Source organism: Podarcis liolepis, assembly GCF_965112155.1.
Source record: "Podarcis liolepis genome assembly, chromosome: 13".
NCBI lineage: Eukaryota > Metazoa > Chordata > Lepidosauria > Squamata > Lacertidae > Podarcis > Podarcis liolepis.
In genome coordinates this window covers 14,793,265-14,815,810 of record NC_139573.1, presented here as the reverse complement: position 1 = coordinate 14,815,810, position 22,546 = coordinate 14,793,265, and the positions used below count along the sequence as shown (strand labels likewise).

At 44.9% G+C, this 22,546-nt stretch overlaps 2 protein-coding genes across 2 annotated transcripts; both read left to right on the top strand.

Annotated features, from left to right (window-relative positions):
• Window positions 1-548: 548 nt before the first annotated feature.
• LOC310691564 (vomeronasal type-2 receptor 26-like) lies at window positions 549-8,040 on the top strand (the record flags this gene model as incomplete). Its single annotated transcript, XM_083471425.1, has 8 exons — window positions 549-613; window positions 1,431-1,722; window positions 2,184-2,361; window positions 2,812-3,026; window positions 3,765-3,992; window positions 5,118-5,244; window positions 6,012-6,634; window positions 8,023-8,040. The coding sequence occupies 8 exons, from the start codon at window positions 549-551 to the stop codon at window positions 8,038-8,040; spliced, it is 1,746 nt and encodes a 581-aa protein (XP_083327551.1).
• A 1,434-nt stretch (window positions 8,041-9,474) lies between these two features.
• LOC310691195 (C-type lectin BpLec-like) lies at window positions 9,475-19,490 on the top strand. Its single transcript, XM_083470860.1, has 6 exons — window positions 9,475-9,585; window positions 11,795-11,867; window positions 12,574-12,665; window positions 14,066-14,206; window positions 15,127-15,241; window positions 19,239-19,490. The coding sequence occupies exons 2-6, from the start codon at window positions 11,807-11,809 to the stop codon at window positions 19,298-19,300; spliced, it is 471 nt and encodes a 156-aa protein (XP_083326986.1). The 5' UTR covers window positions 9,475-9,585; window positions 11,795-11,806; the 3' UTR covers window positions 19,301-19,490.
• Window positions 19,491-22,546: the final 3,056 nt, after the last annotated feature.

The following is a 22,546-nucleotide window of genomic DNA, read 5'->3' as shown; positions in this document are numbered from 1 at the left end:
GTAAGCTTTGTTCAGTTCCATGGGCTTCGCTCCACACCCCAAACATGCATCAGCTTTTAGCCTGACAGGGCAAATCTAGGCTTACCTACTCGAAGTAATCACCACTGAGGTTAGTGGTGTTTATTCCCAGGTAAGTGGCTGCAGCCATATTACAGCTTAAATCGTATTTGCGTGAAAGGCAGTTCCACAGAGCCCAATGGGATGCTTCCTCTCAAATATTTGGGATCAAGAAGAGCTTTCCTTAACACATGTTTACATGGGAATAAGGAATTTCCAATGGAAGGTTGTGTGATCACACCCTATAATCCCACGGACGATTATATGGGAAGCGAATCCCATTGAATAAAAGAAGAGGAGGAAGGTTTTGCTTCCCAAGTTGTTTTGGGTTTTTTTAAAAAAGGAAAGCATATCTATAAGGCTTAGATTCAAGGGCTGCTAAAAAGACATTGTGTGTTAAAGCACACTGGTATACTAAAGAGTTGTTTCCCAGGTTGAATTGAGAACACATTCCCATGAATACTTCATGGTTCATAAATGGAAGGGAGGTGATGGACAAAGCAGCAGAACAAGAGGAAGCCATGAACATTGCGTATAAGAAAGAGGCAAAGGGAATGTTGGGAACATGCAATGATTTACTCAGTATTAAATCCCACTGTGTTGGTGATGTTGAACCTAGTTAAGTGGGGAAAGAAATAGAGCCTGACTGAACTTGGCAGGTTAACTGCTTTTTGTTTCTGGGTTTCCAATATCCAACGTCACCAATTCATTCAGTTCGTTTCCGAGCACAATTCAAAGTGTTGGTGCTGACCTTTAAAGCCCTAAACGGCCTCGGTCCTGTATACCTGATGGAGCGTCTCCACCCCCATCGTTCAGCCAGGACACTGAGATCCAGCGCCAAGGAACTTCTGGCGGTTCCCTCATTGCAAGAAGTAGGGTTACAGGGAACCAGACAGAGGGCCTTCTCGGTGGTGGCGCCCACCCTGTGGAACATCCTCCCTTCAGATGTGAAGGAAATAAGTAGCTATCCTATCTTTAAAAGACATCTGAAGGCAGCCCTGTTCAGGGAAGTTTTTAATATTTAACGCTGTATTGTTTTTAATACTTGATTGGGAGCCACCCAGAGTGGCTGGGGAGACTCAGCCAGATGGGCAGGGTATAAATAATAAATTATTATTATTATTATTATTATTATTATTATTATTATTATTATCCAGAGCACAACAATGGATCTCCTTGAATCTACCATTCACATACTGAACATCTAATCATAATATCTTAGGAGACTGCTGTAGTATCATTAGTTTGAATGAAATGTTCTTGTCCTGTAGGCTGAAACATCCAAGTGAAAGACATGCATGAATCAAAATGAAAACTTCAACACAGTTGTTTCTCTTCTGTCGTGTTTGCAGTCATTCTTTGTCTCATTGCAGTGTGATCCCGAAAAACTACCAGCATGTTCTTGCCTTCGTCTTTGCCATGCAAGAGATCAACAAGAATGCCAAAGTCTTATCCAACATCACACTGGGATCAACATTTTATGAGAATGCTTTTAATCCTTCGCTAACTTGTTGGAACACTCTTGCTCTTCTTTCCATGGGACAACGAAATCCCCCCAATTACCACTGTAATGGGGAAGATAGATTAATTGCCGTCATTGGAGGGCTCACCTCCCAAAACTCCATTCAGATGGCCAATATATTAAACACCTACAAGATTCCACAGGTATGTATGTAGACACATAGATACAACCACAAGGACAGACATACACAGAAAACCTCAAAAAGCATCCAGGTTAGCTTTCAATCCCATTACATTATGTTTTCTACACATATGTCCTACGTTAGACTTGGTACGGGTACATGATTATGTTAAAGCCTCCTAGCTATGTGTTGCCAACACTGCCATCTCAATTTGCATTGGGATTTCAGGGGTGGGGATAAACCCATAATACTAATAATCCAAGCTCTGGTTCTTCCAAACCTGGCCATGCCACAAATCATGTAATCATAGGAGCATCCAGCTTCCTGCTTAGAAACTTCTCCTAGTTGGAGACTTAATAATGCCAGGGGTGTATACTCTGAAAAGTAAGACCAGGTGGTTAACCACAACAATAATGAAGTATTCTTTCTATGAAGAAATGGATGGTTTTCATATTCCTAAAAATATAAATCTTTTCCCTTTAGCTCAGCTATGGCTCCTTGGATCCAGGGCTGAGTGACCAAAGGCGCTTCCCTTCCTTCTTCCAAATGGTCCCCAATGAAGAAGCTCAGTGTGATGGCATTGTCTGGCTACTCAGGAAGTTTGGGTGGAACTGGATTGGCCTCCTTGTTTCAGATGATGACAGTGGAGAAACCTTCCTTCGTACTCTCAGACCAAGGCTTTCCCAGAAAAATCTCTGCATTTCTTGGACACTGGTGATCCCACAAGTGACATATTTTTTACCTAATGAGCTACTTCAACAAAAATTGAGACCAATCATGTTTGCTCTCACACAGAGGCAAATGAATGTGATTCTTGTCTACGGAGACAATCAGTCTCTAGAGGCTTTGAGACTGGTTTTAATCTCCTCCGAGGTTTACCATATATACCCTGTGGAGAAGGTGTGGATTACAACAGCTCAATGGGATTTCACTGCAGTGCTGGTTAGAGGCAAATTTCCTTCAAAATCCTTCAATGGCACTTTGTCATTTACACACCATTCAAATCCAGTTCCAGGGTTTCAGGACTTTCTACAGACCATAAATCCATGGCAACCAAATCTGTATTTCATCCAGCAGTTCTGGGCCGGTGCATTCCTCTGTTCATTCCCAGATTTTCTTGAAACAACTTACGAACCCTGCACTGGGAGGGAGAAGCTGGAGAAACTCTCTGGACCCATGTTTGAAATGGAAATGTCCAGCCAGAGTTACACCATCTACAATGCCGTCCATGCAGTAGCTCATGCTCTCCATAGCATGTATTCATCAAGAGCCAAACAGAAAGTACTGGGTGAGAAATGGATGCAGCCAAAAGTTAAGCCCTGGCAGGTACTGTCAACTACTCTCCTCAATGTTAGAAGCACAGGAGTTATTATTACTGTTCATATGTTTCACAGATGAGCCCTGGCATGGAGGAGAGGCCTTGGGGATTTTCACTGGTGAGCTCTATGATCGGGAGGGACTTGATCTCAGTTAAAGGCCACATGCTTTGCATGCTGCACATTCAAAGCTCTTGAAATTAATCCATCCCAGGATTCTCCTACTTGGGACTGTGCAAGGACCAGGAATGTCCTCTGGTATTAAAAATGGGTTGAAACCACAGATGTATGCCGAATAGAACTATGGCAATTCAGAGTAGACATTTCTGGGCTACAGAGAACAATGGTTTAACTCAGCACAAGAGAGTTGCATATGTTAAAGGGGAGGTTTTTTTGAAGTACCTGGTATCTATGCCAAGTTAAAAACACACCAAGCCATGTTTCATAATATTGAAACTGGAAAGGCTTACAGCTCAATTGCAGAGCATCTGCTTTCATTCAAAAAGTCCCATGTTAAACCCCCAGCATCTCAAGATCATGATGGGAAAGACTCTAAAACCCTAGAGAGCCAATAACAATCAGTAACTGAGCTATATAGAGCAATGATTTCATTCACTGTAAGGCAGCTTTTACTGTCCTATAACATACTGATGAGTAATAGTAAAAATCCAAAGGTTCACTTGGCAAACACAAGAGAGAGAGCATATTAGCCTCCAAGGTTTGTTATGTTTTTTCTCTTGCAATCTAGCTTCACTCCTTCCTGAAGAACATCCACTTCAACAACAGTGCTGGGGAAGAAATCTCTTTGGATGAGAAGGGGCAGCAGGCAGGTGGCTATGATCTCCTCAACTTGGTCACATATCCCAATGAGTCCTTCCAGAGAGTCCGAGTGGGGAGGGTGGACCCTCAGGCCCCCCCAGGAAAAGAGTTCACAGTGGATGGAAGTGCCATCGCATGGAATCCCAAGTTCAAGCAGGTGGGTGTGATCATTTTTTTGTTTTAATCATCATCATAATCTTTAATGAGAAGATCAGGGGATCCAGAAAAACAGAAATGGCTACAAAGGAGAAGTGTGAGGAGAGAAGCTCTGGTACTCACTGATGAAACACTGTTTTTGTTACGTTGTTGATCCAGAGCTAGTTTGAAGCTAATTCAGAGATCAGGATTAAAGAACAAGGTCTTTCTGAGTGAGGAATTGGCAAGTGTTTAAAGCTCTTGAAAAGGGACTGTTGTGCTCTAAAATGCGTTGTTGCCAACAATCTCTGCCATGCAGAGCCTAGGTAGAAAGAAAATTATCCACCACCTGAAGTGTGTGGTCACTAATGTTGATGGATGGAGTGCTGGTGATATCCTGTCCCAGGATGTTGGTCTACATCAGGCTGATGGTGACACCAAACTCCATGCATGCTGAGCCATAATGTGTGGGATGAAAGCATCCAAAATGCTAAGGAAAGTCCTGGTGCTCAGAAGGTTATAAAACCCTGTGCTGTCACATGTCTGAGGCAATTAACTGATGGATTGATTGAATTTATATACCGCCCAATACCCAGAAGTCTCAGGGATATTCAGAGATTAAAACCGACATATAAAAAACACATTTTAAAAGGGCATAGTTATGTCAGTTTGTACAGTTATGGCAATTATGAGCAGTCTAAACAGTTAGAGCAGCAGGAATGTTCTCTTGTGCTGCTGTCAGTCTGTAACAGTATTTATCTTAGATAAAAATCTATGTTAGATATATTAGCAATGTAAGTAACACCTACATGCATTATATATTTTAATCTGCAATGTCATGTACACTAAATAAAAAAATCAGCATTGGGTTATGTCATGAGGAATCAATCTATCAAGAGGGAGAAGGTTGGCACTAGCTTCTCTTTGCCATTCAGACATGTGCTGGGCTGGACAAATGGTTAAGTGACAGCACAAAGCATTTTGGGGGGGGGGGCTGATGCTTGCCCAGGGAGCAAATGCTTGACAGCCATCCTCTAATTTCAGTCCTGTGACCTTTCTGCTTCAAAGCGGACGTAGATGACAATAAGATTTATGTAGAGAAGCAAGCTTATTCCATTCAAAATCCCTTGCTTGTCATTACCACTAGACGCTGCTCATTTCCACCTGTGTTGAGAGCTGCCACCCTGGACAGAGTATGTTTGCCCAGCAGGGAAAGCAAATCTGTTGCTATGACTGTGTTCAGTGCCCTAAAGGGAGGATTTCAGTCCAGAAGGGTAAGTGAAGGAACCCGAGTCAACTGGAATTCCCATCTTCCTCTCCAACATAGACATCCATGTCTTAGTCTTATTGTGTCTGCTTATTTTCTGTCACGGTTGCCAAGCATATGTGTTTATGTTATTGACACATATTCTCCTTTCCTCTCCCCTACCTTTTGCACACCTATTCAGGCATATCTTGTGTGCAATTACATCCACATGGGAGTAAGCACCATTGAAATCAGCATGGCATACATCTGGGTGGAAATGGTTAAGATTGCATGCCATAGATTCCCTTTTCTCACCATTGAAACTGCAGCCAACACATTTTCATCTTCTGTTATTAACGAATAGTAAATTATCTCCTCTATTGTATCCACACAGTTTCAATCATTTGGAACAGTTCTTTCTTGTCAAATATAGATTTTCCTGATGACAGGCTACCTGGCTGTTTCATGCACTCCCAAGTTTCATTATGGAAAGTGTAAAAAAGAAACACTGAGCCACAAGCTTAGAAATGCAAAAACATGGGGCTGGATGCAGAGATAGACATGTTTAAGGGGGAAACACTGAAATCAATCTGTATACTGCAACCATGACAAATAAATATGAATAGATTGATTAGTACAGCTGAGATGTTCAGAGATGAACCACCACTTAGTTGAAAAATTAGGCTTTGGTTCATCAGCTGAGTAATATGTTCCACGTACAGCATAATAGACAGTACCAATAATATTAATAATTATTGCTTCAAGAAATGCTAAAAGCATGCTTCTCACTTTTAGATGCAGATCAATGTGAGAAATGCCCCGATGATCACTATCCAAATGCCTTTCAGGACCAATGTATTCCAAAAACAATAAGCTACCTATCCTATGAGGAGCCCTTGGGGGCAATTCTGGCCTCCTTGGCTCTCCTGCTTTCTCTGATCACAGTTGTTGTGATGGGGACCTTCGGTCTGCACTGGAACACTCCCATTGTCAAAGCCAACAACTGGGGCATCACCTGCACCTTGCTCTCTTCTCTGCTTCTCTGCTTTGTCTGCTCCTTCTTATTCATTGGCAGGCCTACAAAGGTGACCTGTGTCTTGAGGCAAACCGTCTTTGGCATCGTCTTCTCCATTGCTGTTGCTTGTGTGTTAGCCAAAACCCTCACTGTGGTTCTGGCATTCATGGTGACCAAGCCTGGGAACAGCCTGAGGAAATGGCTTGGGAAGAGGCTGGCAGGATCCCTTATCAGCTTCTGTTCTCTCATTCAAGCTGGCATCTGTCTTGGGTGGCTGGCATCCTCTCCCCCATTCCCAGAGTTTGACCTGCACTCCCAGGATGGGCAGATCATAGTGCAGTGCAATGAAGGCTCCGACATCATGTTCCACCTTATTCTCGGCTACATGGGTCTTTTGGCCATTGTGAGCTTCTCTGTGGCTTTCTTTGCCAGGAAGTTGCCTGATACTTTCAATGAAGCCAAGTTGATTACCTTCAGCATGCTGGTCTTCTGCAGTGTTTGGCTGTCCTTTGTCCCCACTTATCTGAGCACCAAAGGGAAATACATGGTGGCTGTGGAGATCTTCTCCATCTTGGCCTCTACTGCTGGCTTACTGGGTTGCATCTTCCTCCCCAAAATCTACATCATTATATTTAGGCCTGAGATGAACAGTAAAGAGAAGCTAGTAAAGAAGAAGGGTGACCATAGCTGAGAAGGTGAAAGAGATGCCATTAGCCAGGGACCTTATGTTGTGGCAAGAAGATGCTATTTCCTTTGTTTTTATATTATATTCCATCTTCTATGCCATCCAAGGAGCACATAATTCTCCCTCTCTTGCTATTGTTTTCTCAACAACTCTGTGAAGAAGCTTAGATTGAGAAATGGCATCTGACCCATGGCTGAATGGGGATTTGAACCCTAGTTTCCCAGCGCCTAGAACAACACTCTAATTGCTACACATTAGGCTGAGGCTATAATACTGTTACTTACAGGGGTCTGCTTCACCAGGGTGTTGTCCAAATGGAATGCTATGTGGAAGCAATGTGGAGATGCTATTTCCTTTGCTTTTACCTTTTTCTCCTTATGCCAGCAATTCCCAAACTTTGGTCTCCAACTGTTTTTGGACTACAATTCCCACCATCCTTGACAACTAGCCTTGCCAGCTATGGATGTTTGGAATTGTAGTCCAAAAACAGCCGGAGACCCAAGTTTGGAAACCCCTATTCTATGCCATCCAAGTGTTCATGGTGGTATACATGTCTCTCCTCTCTCTGTATTGCCTTCACAACAACTCTGTGAGGTAGGTTAGACTGAGAGATTTTTATGTATGTTGTTTTGTTGACTTAATCTTTGTTTTTTGGCATACCTTTCTATAATTCATGCTAGTTAACCATTCTGCTTTCCAAAATAAATTAGAAGTTGGTGGGACATGACCTTGATCACAGGAAGACCATAACCACACATTTCTTTAATAATAGAGATATCTTTTAAATGAATTTCATTGCTCAAAGTTAGGACATATGTGAGAGAGAACTTTATATTCATCTGGCTCTTTTTCTTCTTTCGTTTTGTTCTTTTATTTTTATTATTTTCTGTTTAGAATAGTTTCTTTTTATTGTATTGTGAAAAATCTGAATAAAACCTTATACAAAAAAGACGTGTGACACGTGTGTGCATATGTTTGTGTGTGTATATATTTCAAGAAAAAAATCCCTAATGGACCATACAAACATGCAAAGCATCAAGCGTAATATAAATCATCTGGCAGTGGACATACATGTTTAAACTCAGACTTCTGGATAATGTGAGAAGATTTTTGTGTTCCTGTAAAATAGATATTCAGACCAGCAACCCTACTTACACACACACTAGATACTATTTTGTTGTTGTTGTTTAATCATTTAGTCATGTCCGACTTTTCATGATCCCATGGACCAGAGCACGCCAGGCACTTCTGTCTTACACTGCTTCCCGCAGTTTGGTCAGACTCATGCTGGTACCACTGTCCAACCATCTCGTCCTCTGTCGTCACCTTATCCTTGTGCCCTCCATCTTTCCCAACATCAGGGTCTTTTCCAGGGAGTCTTCTCTTCACATGAGGTGGCCAAAGTATTGGAGCCTCAGCTTCACGATCCAGTGAGCACTCAGGGCTGATTTCCTTAAGAATGGATAGGTTTGATCTTCTTGCAGTCCATGGGACTCTCAAGAGTCTCCTCCAGCACCATAATTCAAAAGCATACTCTTTATATATATAAAAAAACTATCTCTGCACAAGTGCGTGCCATCCTTCCATAAGGACCTAGATGTTGTGGGGGGGTTGTGTGTGAGGAAATTGCTGTCACCAGAAAAATACAGCGGCCACAAAGTTTTAGTAGCTGATATCAGGGACTATCTACACAATCATCTAATACCTGAGTCAACTGGATGCTAGTGGGGGGAGATGGGAGCTGAAACCCACCCTCACCCCTGTCTAGCTTTTCTCCCAGCCATAATAATCACAATCACAATCATAACAACATCCCAGCCAGAGTGGGTGCCTTATAGCATATCTAAAAACAAGCCTGGAAATCCTGGAATTGAACCAGTGAGGGGGAAAACCTAAAGCAAAAGAGCATGGACAGCAAAGAGATTGAAATCTCAGTTTCCCCTTCAGCATCTTTTATTTTCATGGGGGGAAATGTGTGTGTGTATATATATATATACCTAGCTTGAATTTACAGAAGCTATTTTCACAGTTGTGGCTTCTTTGCTATGTGGATTTGCCTGTCACGGAATCCCTTCATGTTGCAGAGGATTCTGGGAAATGTTCCAGTGTAAACATTCCGTTTTGAAGGAAGCTGGCCATTCTCGTTGAGTATCAACAATGCAAAGTGAGTCTGTGCCCTTGAGCAAAAGGTGCACTCTGTTCCCCTTTCATTTTAATATCAAACATATCAAACAAAGTACTCCGCCTAGATATGGACTAAGCTCCAGAAGGTAGATGCATTATCTGATGTTAGTTATGTGTGCTTATTTTTTATTTAGGGTATTTGCTTTCCAACCCATGGTCAGAAACATAACTGTATAGTGGTCATAACCATAAATTAAGTCCACACTGGAGGGAATTCCAGGGAAATTGAAACATATTTATCCTATCGATATCTACTCAACATGTAAATTAAGTCCACACTGGAGAGAATTCCAGGGAAATTGAAACATATTTATCCTATCACTATCTACTCAACATATGGCAAGTGACTGAACTTTCATCCTTCCCCCTTCCCTGCCCCAACCCCCAACTTCACCAAGATCTATATAAGAATCGAGGCAGCAGCTTCAGAGACAAACTTGCCCCTGCATAACGCGATATCCATCACCTCACAGGACAAAACTTGGGTAAGTTGGAGGCAATCACAAACTCACTTCTGATGCTATGGCTACTGATTTATATTTTGTATTGGAGACTCTCATTAGCATTATACCCTATACCCAAATATCTGTCCACATCCTTCTTCCAGCAAAGTCCCATTCAGTTTTCACAGGTAAGTGAGTATACATATACTATGTGGGTTTGTGGGTTGAGAAGTTGTGGAGAAGAAAGCAAGACTGTCCTGCATCCTTCAGAAATGGAGAGACTACCTTGGAATATTTCCCAGATTCCTCTACCACATGCAAGACTGAGTCATAGCAGATGAGTCAATGTGGCAAGAATTCCATAAAACCAAAGATCCAAAGCAATCTCTGTCCTTCCTTTGCCTGTTTCTGGGGCTACCACCAGGGAATTACCTTTTGCTCCCTGAGCTCCTTGTTCCCTTCTAACAACAAAGATCTTCTCTTCCAGAACAGAGTGTCAGGGACTGGGCAAAGGAGGAGGAGGGGTGGAGGCCACCTTCCCATCCTGTCCCTTCCAGGGAGGAGGGGGAGGAGGAGGGAGACAATATAGATTTCCAATAGTGGTTTGTGGGAGGTCAGAGCTCTGAGCCAGAGGGGGAAAGTTGGGAAATAATGGGAGAAGAGGAGCAGGCAGAGCCAGAGCAGAAGCTGGCTGACACGTTGTCATTAGACAGCAGTCCAGATCCACCATCTCCCAGACCCAGGCAGGCCTTAAAAGTGGGAGAACAAAGAGCTCGAAGGACAGAGGACACTTAGTGGCACCTGTAGAGAAGAAGATGATGATGATGATGAATGAGGAAGTGGGAGAGAAGGAGGTGGAGATTCACTCAGGACAACGCCATTATCCAAGAGGCAACTAGCTGGGAGCCACTGACAGCAGCCTGACATAGAGGCACCTCCACTCCTTCTTAACTTTCTTAAGGCAGCCCACCAACCTGAGGGTTATTACAGTGGTACCTCAGGTTACATACGCTTCAAGTTACATACGCTTCAGGTTACAGACTCCGCTAACCCAGAAATTGTGCTTCAGGTTAAGAACTTTGCTTCAGGTTGAGAACAGAAATCATGCTCTGGTGGTGCAGCGGCAGTAGGAGGCCCCATTAGCTAAAGTGGTGCTTCAGGTTAAGAATGGTTTCATTTTAAGAACAGACCTCCGGAATGAATTAAGTACTTAACCCGAGGTACCACTGTATTGTTCTTCCCATAAAACAAAAGAAGGACAAGAGCAACAGATTAACAACTAAAAGGCTTTCATAAATGTTAATACTGCTTTAGTCTAGAATATCGGAGCCAACTGCTAGGAGCTGAGGCCCCTTCACTCCCCATAAAATATTTGAAGGGGCCAGCTCTCCCCCAGTTGATGGGCCCTGCCATTCAAATGGTGTCTGTGTGCTGCATCTTGTGATCAATTATGGGAAAGGGGCTTACTTGCCTCAATATTATATTCAAGTTAGCATCCTTGGTCTAGAAACAGTGGAGACTGGTATGTTAGGAGGAATGGGGCACAGCCCCACAAAGCTCTACCTTCCCTCAGAAAGTCCCAGTGTTGTGTGTTCTTTCTTACATCTGGGTGGCACAGGCTGTCCCTTTCTTCTACTACCTGTTGTCCCTGGAGGGGAAAGAGAACAAAACCAGAATTGCTTGGCTCTGCCTGTCATTGACTCTGCCGCCACTTACCATTGGTTTTACTGCCTTCTGCCCTACAAATCCTACCAGTCCCAATGGACACCAGCCTCCACTGGTCCAGAATCCAGGATCTGTGATTCCTCAACAACAGCAAACTCTTTAGGTTCTCCCTTCTTTCCCTAACCTCCTCATTTTTCTCCATTCTTTTCCTTCTCATTTTTTAGAAATTCACATGAAGGAGAATTGTGATGTTAAGAGTATAAAATACTATTTTATTTCTTCCTGCCATCACCACATGGACGAAATGGCAACCAGTGGGGATAGGTTTTGACCTTCCATAAAAGGTCAAGCAGAAGATGGAACATGGTCAGCACTAGGTGCCTCTGCACACCAACCTTATTTGACTCCATGATACTTCAACAATCGCCATCTTTAAGTTTTGGGTTCTCTCTTCTTTCTCTAATCTTCCCATTTATGATTTTAAGAACAGAAAATACTGATTTACTTCTTCCTGCTATCACCACATTGACAATGCCAATAAGTAAGGATAAGTTTTTAATTTGCTGCACATTTCCTTCCACTGAAGGTCAACCAGAAGATGGGGGTTGTCACCTACCTTTGCCTTCTTGGTTTCCTGGTCTCCTATTCTTTCCCAGGAGGTGAGTGCTTTAACAATTATCTGGAAATTCCCCAGAAATTTTAATTGGGGTTAAGCTCATGAGAAGAGAAGACTCCCTGGAAAAGACCCTGGGGAAAGATTGAGGGCACAGGGAGAAGGGGATGACAGAGGACGAGATGGTTGGGCAGTGTTCTAGAAGCTGCTAACATGAGTTTGACCAAACTGTGGGAGGCAGTGGAAGACAGGAGTGCCTGGTGTGCTCTGGTCCATGGGGTCACGAAGAGTCGAACATGACTAAATGACTAAACAACAAATATTTATAAAAACAAAACTACTTGTCAGATTTCCAGGTGATGGTAATCTACCCAAGGCTGTTGGAATAAATAACCAGGCAATGAAAGCAGGTCCATTAGGGTGAATAGGGAACTGCCCTACCAAGCTCAGTCTGCCCTGAACCACTCCTCTGATTCATATTTACAACCAGTCAGGGAGTGGTGGTGCCTGTCATTGACTCTGGATCCACCTACTGTTTGCCTCCCTGCTTTCTGTCCCAATTTCCTATCGGTGCCATGGGGTACCAGTCACCAATGGAAGCAGGAATGTTTAAATTAGGTCTGCATTCATTAATCTTAAAATTATCTGGGCACATTTGTAGGTGAAGTAGGATTCCACATTGAAAATTGCATTCTAACAGCTTTTGTCCCCCTCCCCCATCTTTTTCTTCTTTTACTCCTCTCTCCATACAGTAAAGGCCAGATCCTGTCCCAGGAATTGGATGAAATCCCAGGGCAGCTGCTATGCATATTTTGACTCTCAGAAAACTTGGTCTGAAGCTGAGGTAAGAAGCTGTTTCTCACCAACCAAGCTGTCACATCAGGTGCTGTCATGGGTTTCAGATGACATTTTTGTGAGGAGGGCTATCAGTGTGAGCTGTTGGGAGACAATACCTGGCCAGAATCTTGGTATAATCAAAAGAGAGTTGCTCACCCATTGTGTTCAAGTAACCTGTTTCCACTGGAGCCAAGAAAGCTTAATTAACAGTCAGGAGAGATGGCCTGGCAAGAAGGTACCATCTCACAAGTGAAAAGATACAAGCTATCTCTGCCCCTGTGTCCCTCCAGCTTGCATGTGAGGGGAGGGTGGGGGGTGCATCAGCTGGGGGGGGAGTGGAGCCTTCCCACCCCCAAGCCAAGAACCCCAAACAAGCTGTGTCATCCTCAGCTCTGCAGGGTGTTGGGATGAAAGTGCCTCATCTCTTGCAATGAGAGCTGTGGCCGTTTCACCCCATGCCTTGAGGGCTGGGGCCAATACAGATTGTTCTTTCAACATCATGGTGTATCGCCAGATTGTGATGTTTGGCTGGTGACACATCATGGTGTTGAAAACCTGACATCACCCAGCTATATACAGTTAAGAACAACTATTTCAAACATTAAGATAATAGTTAAATTCAAGGATAAGCTACAAAACCAGATTAAAACACAGGTCAACATTAGGTCCAGTCATGACGGGCTCTGGGGTTGCGTGCTCATCTCACTCTATAGGCCGAGGGAGCCGGCGTTTGTCTGCAGACAGCCTCCGGGTCATGTGGCCAGCATGACTAAGCACTTCTGGCGAACCAGAGCAGCGCACGGAAACGCCGTTTTCCTTCCCGCCGAAGCGGTCCCTATTTATCTACTTGCACTTTGACGGGCTTTCGAACTGCTAGGTTGGCAGGAGCAGGGACCAAGCAACGGGAGCTCACCCCGTTGCGGGGATTCGAACCGCCAACCTTCTGATCGGCAAGTCCTAGGCTCTGTGGTTTAACCCACAGCGCCACCCGCTTCTGAAAAGAGTGCAGCCAAATCATGACTATGAGCATTCTTCCTGCATTCATCCTAGTTTTTGTGTGTGAGCTTGCACCAAGATTGAGTGCTTTAAGCACCTTTAATTGCACTCGTGTGCAGCAGGTCCAGCAGGTTTCTTTAGTTTCCCAGCAGGTCCACAGGATGGAGAAAGGAGCTTGGCTTCACTCACAGCATTTTCTTCACCCCTTTTTCTCTCTTCCTTCATCAGCTGCATTAGTTCCCATTTGAAAAACTTCCAACTCTCCACCACTGGTGTTTTATGATTTTTAAATAATTGTTATTACTTATTTGACAAGCTGTGAACCCCTCTGGGAAAGCTTTGTGGGAAAGAGTCTGTGTGTGTGTGTTAGTAATAGTGGTGGAGCTTATTTACTTGCTTGGCTATTCTCAGAATGAGTGCCTGAGCTATGGCTGTGGGACCCATCTTGCCTCCATCCTCAATGAGAAAGAGTCAGATGTGGTGGCCAATTACATCTCTGCAAACCAGAAAAGGGAAAGTCAAGTTTGGATTGGGCTGCATGATCCCACTGAGGTGAGTTGCCTTTACTTTCTCTATTTCAGGCCATTGTCACTGAGTAATGGCTTCTTAGCATCACCATTCCAACCTTACCCGAATCGTCTCCCCAGATTACTCCAATATGTGACTTTTCCACAATTTTCTAATAGAATCCTCCTCTAATATTGTTGTGGAAGTGGGGAGATGATTAACATATTCAATCCTCCTGGCAAACTGGGAATAATATCCCCTCACTCACCCAAGTTTAGGATGTTCCACCATTCTCCAGCAGAGTTTCTTGTTCTTTGAGGAAAATAAGTGGCTCACGTAAATGTAAACTAAGCTTTGAATAATAAAGAAAACTGTAACAAAATAGCAAAATAAGAGAAACTAAATACAACAACATGAGGCTAGTCTGAGGCAAGAAGCGAGAAGAGGCAGTTGGTCCCTCTTAACTGATATTCTTAACAGAACACAGACACTGAAGGGAGGGGCTCCAGACTTGTGTCCGGAGCAAAACACACAAGTCCCGCCCACCAGATACCAAGCACTCTACTATTCAAATTAGGTCCCAGTGTTTTTCCTACAAATACAATCGTACCTTGGTTCTCGAACACCTTGTGACTCAAATGTTTTGGCTTCTAAACACCGTAAACCCGGAAGTGAGTTTTCCAGTTTGTAAACGTTCTTTGAAACCCTAACGTCTGATGTGACTTCCGTAGCTTCTGATTGAGTGCAGGAAGCTCCTGCAGCCTATTGGAAGCCACACTTTGGTTTTTGAACGTTTTTGGAAGTCGAACGGGCTTCTGGAAAGGATTCCATTAGAGTACCAAGGTACAACTGTATCTCCATCATAACTGGCAATAGCTTCATAACTGGCCAACTCTCCACGTGATCTTTGCATTGGCCTCCTCATTTCAAATGAATGTATGATCTGTTCTATCACATTGCTGCAGAAAGGACATTGGAGGTGGTTGGATGACGAGATCTACAATTACAAACGCTGGGATTTTAATCGCCCAGACAACCACAAGAATGAAGAATATTGTGTGCATCTGCTAAAGGACGCAGGTAAGCAAGCAATTTGTAGGGACTGATAAAAAAAAGGTTTCATGCCTATCACTCCATCAGTTTCAAGTATTTCAAAGGGTAATATCTAACTTTAAAAATCAAAATGATCAAACTCAATATACTTTGGATAGTCATTGCTATTGATAGTCCATTCATTTGAAAGGTTTACTCTGGGTATTAGTTGAGTGAATACAGTGGCAGAGCTTCATGCTCTGGCACCGGGGGGGGGGGGCAGAGAGCAGGTGGGGGAGGGGCTGGTGCACATCCTGGGGGCAGGGGCGCCGCTTGCGGGGCTGGGGCACCCAGCACTGGTGGGGGGAAGCCACGATGGCACCCTGCCCGGATCGCCCTGCCAGGGGCAGAACACTCCCCTCTCACTCCTCTTCCTCTGCCAGTGAGTGGATACACTCTCAGCCTGGTGTTTCTCTGTACTAAGGTTCACAAGTCAATATCTCTGGAGATCTGACCAGAAGTGGTCCAACTTATTGATCCTTTAAGGACACTTCCAATCATGCCATGAAGCAGAATCTTTTTCTGCAGTCAACCTTCATTCTTCGGTTGCATGTGATCACATATTTTGTTCAGAAAACAGCGGTTGCCAAACTAAGGTCTGGGTTATGCCATCTTATATTCTATCATGTTTCTTAACAAAACGATTAGGCTCAAACAGCATTATTATTATTATTATTATTATTATTATTATTATTATTATTATTATTATTATTTTATACCCCACTCCTCTGACTGGGTTTCCCCAGCAACTCTAGGTGGCTCCCAACAGAATATTAAAAGCACAATATAACATATAAGACTTTGAAGTCAGGTGATCAGTGAGTGAAAAGTCGAGACTCACTGGAACAAACTCTGGGGTTGGGGCAAATGTTGAAAATGCTTTTAAATGCTTTTAATTTTTTAATTTTTAATCTGTAGTGTTTAAAATTTGGGTTTTTTGTTTTGTTGTTGCTCTGTCCGGGGGGGGGGGGGGAATAAATGTTTAGTTGGGCCCAGGGGTTAGTTTAACTTTAGTATAATTATAAATTGTTTGTTGTTGTTGCTTTCTACTGCTTTATTGGTTCATTGTATAGTTTGTATTCTGTTCTGAAGGGGAGAGGGTCAGGGCTGTCTGGGAGTGGGCCCCAGTCAATAGAATGGCTGGGGTGCACTTGGACACCTGATCTCAGTGATCATGGGTAGGAGGAGGAGTTACGCGAAGACCAGACCATGTCATTAACGAGGAGGCAGGTTTAGTTGTTGTTTGAAGACTATCCCACGACAGATCCACAACAGGATGGAGGACTTGACCTGGCATGTGTAACAGAGACTTGGCTGGATGAAGAAGATGGGCCTGTCCTTGCCACTGCTTGTCTACCAGGTTTCTCTTACACACAGCAACCCAGCTCATATGGGCAGGGAGGCAAGGTTGCAGTGAGTTTTAGGAAGTCAATAGCTTGAACCAGGCATCCTATTGGGAAGACCCAGTTTTCTGAGCGTGTGTTCTGGAAGTTGGACAACAGGGGCAGTACAGGATTCCTTTTGGTGTACTGACCTCCCCGCTGTACCAAGGATTCCCTGCCTGAGCTGCTTCAGGTCGTGGCGGATGTTCTCCTGGAGACACCTAGTTTGGTTGTCCTAGGGGATTTAACATCCATGCTGACACGACCTTACAAGGCGCTGCTTGGGACTTCATGGGAAAGCATGACCTCCATGGGGATGTCCCTGAATGAATTTCGCCCAAGTCATTGTTGCGGACATGCCTTAGACCTGGAGTTCACCTCTATGGATGTGGGTGATCTGACACTAAGTAAAAGCGAAGCAAAAGAAGTGCCATGGTCAGATCACTTCCTGGTGCTGCAACCCTTTCCCTCTGCAGGGAGGTGGGACGGATTTGGACCCCCCCCCACTTAATGGATTCAAATGGTTTCCAGAGTGTAGTAGGGGATGTTTTATCCCATGTTGATGGCCTTTCAGCTGATTCCCCTCTGGCCCGCTGGAATGCGGAGTTAACCAGAGCTATCAACTGTCTGGCTCCAAAGCGCTCTCTCCAACTGCATGGAGCCTGGCAGCCTCATGGTTTTCCCCAGAGCTGATGGTGATGAAACAATCACTGAGGTGGCAATAGCGCCAGTGGTGGAAATCGGACCAGAAACGGGTTAGAGCTCAACGTCGAGCCTACCAAGTGGCAATAGCGACGGTGAAGATGCCTCTATTGCATCTGCAGAAAACAGCAGCAGGAGACTCTTTCAGGTGGTTCACAATCTAACAGAACCACCTTCACCATTGGGGCCTGGTAAGGACCCCAAAATCTCCTGCAATGATTTTGCAACTTTTTTGCAGGCAAAGCCACTCAGATTCGGAAAGAGGTAGACGCCATCATGGGAGCAGGGCTGGGGCAGGAGAGTGCTAGAGTCCTGTCTATTCCAGCTGCATGGGATCAGTTCCAATCTGTTACCTCCGAGGATGTGGACAGGCTGCTTGGATGAGTGAAACTGACCACCTGTCTCCCCGATCCTTGCCCATCCTGGCTCAGAAAAGTGAGCCGGGAAGGGCAGGGTGATGGGCTCCGGGGGATAGTGAATGCTGAGTCAGCTGAAGCTGAAGCCTTAGGTCAGGGGTCAGCAAACTTTTTCAGCAGGGCGCCGGTCCACTGTCCCTCAGACCTTGTGGGGGGCCGGACTATATTGTTTGGGAATGCTTCCCTCTGTGAGCAAGCTTTCCTGGAACCGCTGAAAGAGACAGTTATTAAACCGTGTCTTTAAAAAACATCTTTGGACATGGCCAATATGGACAACTATCACCCAGTCTCAAATCTTCCATTCTTGGGCAAAGGGATGCAGACGATTTGGATCCCTTCCAATTGGGATTCAGGCCTCATCATAGGACTGAAACTGTCTTGGTCACGCCGGTCAAGGATCTCTGGTGGACTAGGGACAAAGGTGAAAGCTGTTTCCTAGTTCTGCTGGATCTCTCAGCGGCTTTTGATACCATCAACCATGACATCCTTCTGGACTGTCTAGAGGCGCTAGGAGCTGGGGGCACTGTTATATAGTGGTTCTGCTCCTTCCTCCTGGGCCATGTTCAGAAAGTGGGGGGGGGTGAGTGTTCAGACCCCTGGGCTCTCACTTGTTGGGTGCCTCAGGGTTCTGTCCTCTCCCCCATGCTTTTCAACATCTACATGCAACCGCTGGGAGAGATCATCAGCGGGTTTGGACTGGGTGTTCATCAGTATGCGGATGATACCCAGTTCTACCTCTCTTTCAAATCAGAACCGGTGAAGGTCCTTTTTGAGTGTCTGGAGGCAGTTGGAGGATGGATGACAGCTAACAGATTGAGGCTGAATCCTGACAAGACAGAAGTACTGTTTTGGGGGGACAGGGGGATGGCAGGTGTGGAGGACTCTCTGGTTCTGAATGGGGTAACTGTGCACCTGAAGGACCAGATGTGCAGCCTGGGACTCATTCTAGACTCACAGCTGTCCGTGGAGGCACAGGCCAATTCTGTGTTCAGGGCAGCTGCCTACCAGCTCCATCTGGTATGCAGGCTGACACCTTACCTGCCTGCAGACTGTCTCGCCAGAGTGGTGCATGCTCTAGTTATCTCCCGCTTGGACTACTGCAATGCGCTCTGTGTGGGGCTACCTTTGAAGGTGAGCCAGAAACTACAACTAATCCAGAATGCGGCAGTTAGACTGGTGACTGGGAGTGGCTGCAGAGACCATATAACACTGGTCCTGAAAGACCTACATTGGCTCCCACTACGTGTTGGTGCTGATCTTGAAAGCCCTCAATGGACTCAGCCCAGTATACCTGAAGGAGTGTCTCCACCCCCATTGTTCAACCTGGGCACAGAGGTCCAGCTCTGAGGGCCTTCTGGTGGTTCCCTCACTATTATTAAAGTCTGAATCCATTTTATTCCCCCTACACATTGGGGAAAGGAATAATAGGCAATAAGAAGTAACTTTCCTTATTTCTTGAATTATAATTTTTGTTTTGAATTTCAGGTTTTAAGAAGTGGAATGATGTACAATGCAACAACAAGTATGCCTTCATCTGCAAGCAATAACTCTAAAGGAGACTTCCCTTCTCCACTGTGTTGACTGGGAAGCTGCCTTGACATTATATGTATTTCTGCTCTCTCTCATCACTTTCAAAATAGCCATTGCTATAGAGATGCCTCTTCAATTTCCCCCTTCCCTTTGAAATTTTCTTGGACCTGCAGCAGAGCATCATCTTAATAAATTCTCTTCCATGCATATTTTCCTTATTGCATTGCTGTTCTGCTTTGTCCATCCATACTTACAAGCACGGCCACCCCACCCATGAGGCAAGGTGAAGTTCTTGCCTCAGACGGCAAGCTGGGATGGATAGCAGATTGGCCTCCTGCTCTTGTTGACTGTCTCCTCCGTCTCCACCAGCCTGCCCTGCTTGCATCCACATTCCCTCCTATAATGCAAGGACATCATAGATGATAGGAGAGACATGCCCCTGTTACATGGGTGCATTATGTATGTGCCCTGAGGGAATGGCGAAGAGAATGATGATGAGGGTATTGGCACTGGAAGGCCTTTTCTGGGTGAGTGCCAGCTGCCCACAAGTGGGGACCTGGGGTGAGTGACAGGGGCGCTTTCAGCAGAAATGCCCAGAGTCCCAGGTTTTTCCCAGTGCAGTCTTTTTAATGTGAGCAATATACAGGCATTTACAAAAACAGTCCATACAGAGTACCTGCTCCTTAAGGCAAACGAATACTCTCCACACAGAATCACCTTTTTAAAACAGGTGATAGCCAATCACATTAACCACACTCCTGCTGAGTCACTCTGACTCAGCACTTCACAGAGTATTGCATCAGCCTGTTGAAGCCTGCGGACTTATTCAGTATCCTGCGAATCCCAACAGTCATGTGAGCTGGAATCGCATGGGGTGGCAGGAGCTGAAGTCACAGGAGGAGAGAAGGTTATCCTGGCTCTGCCTTTACTTCTTCCACACACCCAAGTGCTCAATCCCTTCCTGAAGCCATTTACTAGGTACTGGAGTCAGGAACATTGGCATGTTGCTGTTAGTTAGGATAAGCCTGACTTTCAGCATAGCTGACAAGAAAGGCTGTAGAGGATTGGTTCCTCCTTTGCAAGGTGTGTAGTTCTTGGGCAGGCAGGTGAAGCAGGAAAGAACAGTATCCCCTACCATGTAAAGGAGGCCCATTGTCTTTTAGACTTCTTAACTATGATTCTTGGGGGTGCAATTTTCTCATTTGCTTCAGTTGCCAGGATGCCTTGGGCTGGCCTGTCTTAGGGACACTTCTTCTACCATCACCGCTGCTCACAACACACAGAGCATTCATACCTCAAAGTAGCTACAAATCCCATCCTAAAGCACACTCATTTTCTCAGAGCTCCTCAGCACGGTTGATACTATAACCAGAATTGTGGAAGCCATAAAGTGAGGATAGGGAAAATTACAAGAGGACCCCACAGCATGTGACTGTTGGGATATGTCTGGGGACACGGGGACGATTGGTGGGCCCCCAGCTGGCTCTAGCCCTCTGGCCAGCAGCTGGGCAAACTCCGGTTCTTGGAACAGCATCAAAACTGTGACCCAAGCCTCAGAGACCTTTAGAAACTGAGTACGCAAGCTAGCAGAGATAAGAACTCTTTGCAACAGAAGTAGCGGACAGAGGCATATGTAAGAATATTTACAAGCATTTATTCAGCATCAGGAGAAAGGAAAAAAACATGTCTGCTTCCCTTTGTGTCCAAGCAAATGGCACAGGCAAATGCTATATACAACGGAAGTTCCCAGCTGACTGTGCTGGAAGTAAACAGATATGTGACATACAACAACTCTACATGCCTGTTCTAAAGGTGGAACGAAACTATATCCTAGCAGTGACCTCTGACAAGGCCTGGGATGCTGCATTGTTCATTCCACCAGCCCCAGCAACAGCTGCCTAGATCTTCCAGTGCAGCCTGGGATAGAAGGAGAAATACTCTTAAGCATTCACAAAACATTTTGCCAATCACGATAAACAGAAAATTACAACCCATGTGTTTAAGTAAGAATTTTAACTTGCTGCACCTGTGAGATGTTTGATGGCTTTATGGTTGTATTTCTGAGTCATTTTATATTTTTTTGTTTTGTGCAATGGCTACGGCATATCAATAAGCAACAGCCCCGTGGTGACAAGTAGACATGGCAAATGGGGTGAGGCATAGGCGTTTCACAAATGTTTTCTCAGTAGGAAGAAAGCCTCGATCTTTCAAGCAAGGTAATTCTGAGTAGCCACCCAATTGCCTTTTATACTGTAAAGGCAGTACTGTATACTGTACTTGGGGAGTGATTGAAATAACGTTGAAGCAGAGGAAAGTGCTTTAACAAACATATCTCAGTACTGAAGCAGACTTTCGTCCTTTGCCTGATGTCAGGGCTAGCAGCATATATCACCAGCTTCCCCTGTTCCTTTTCTGCTGCTCTGGGAGGCTCCTCTCCAGAGTCCCAGGTTCCTTCCTCTGATTGCTTAGCAGCAGCAATTATGTGATTAAGGATCCTTAGCAATGATGCTGCATGTCAAAGGCTCAGATGGTTGCCTCTATGTACCTTTTATCCCCTCACACCAGGTAACCCTGTTTGTACTATTTAATTGTCTTTAAATGTATTAAGAGCTGTAACTCAACCAGAATGGTACGGATTGCTGTCTTATAGTGGTGACGTTGTACCAGGACTCATGCCTGCAAGCATTCCAGATTCTGAGCTTTTCTCCCCCCCCCCCCTTAAAGTAAATCTCTACCTGCCTAGAAGGAAATCTAGCAGTTTCTCAGACAGACAACTAGCATGCCAGCAATTTGTAACTATTTTTAGGTTTGACTGCAGTGAGCAGCACCGCTGGGGGCAGAGTCCCTTAGGTGCTGTGCTCCTCATTCCCTATGACCACCACCAAAACTTGAGTTGGTGCTCTTGGACCTTGAGTTGCAGAGATGGATGGACTGAGAAGGTCATAGTCACGGGTTGCCGCAAATGGCTGCGGAGAGCGAGCCTTGGAGGCTCAATTGTTGAGAGGGGCTAGGGGGAAACACAAGGGTGCTGTGACCTAAAGAAAGCTCAAAAGGGAGTTTTGGGTGCAGGACTTTGGCAGCACCGAATTGTGAGCACCCCTGATAATCCCACCACTCTGAAAGGGGAGGTGGGGGAAAAGACAGGGTTAAGCCAAAGAGCAATAATCCATTGCTAACCTCTCCCCCCAACGAGAACCCTCAGGCTCCGGCTGTAAAGTGGTAACGTCTGTTGAGGGAGGGGGCCATTCTTCTCGGGTGGGTAG

Excerpts from the sequence above, each read along its gene's own strand:
- LOC310691195 (XM_083470860.1), top strand. The coding sequence starts at position 11,807 with ATGGGGGTTGTCACCTACCTTTGCCTTCTTGGTTTCCTGGTCTCCTAT. Across the intron at positions 11,868-12,573 it reads CTCCTATTCTTTCCCAGGAG|TAAAGGCCAGATCCTGTCCC; the intron begins GTGAGTGCTTTA and ends CTCTCCATACAG. Across the intron at positions 12,666-14,065 it reads AAACTTGGTCTGAAGCTGAG|AATGAGTGCCTGAGCTATGG; the intron begins GTAAGAAGCTGT and ends GGCTATTCTCAG.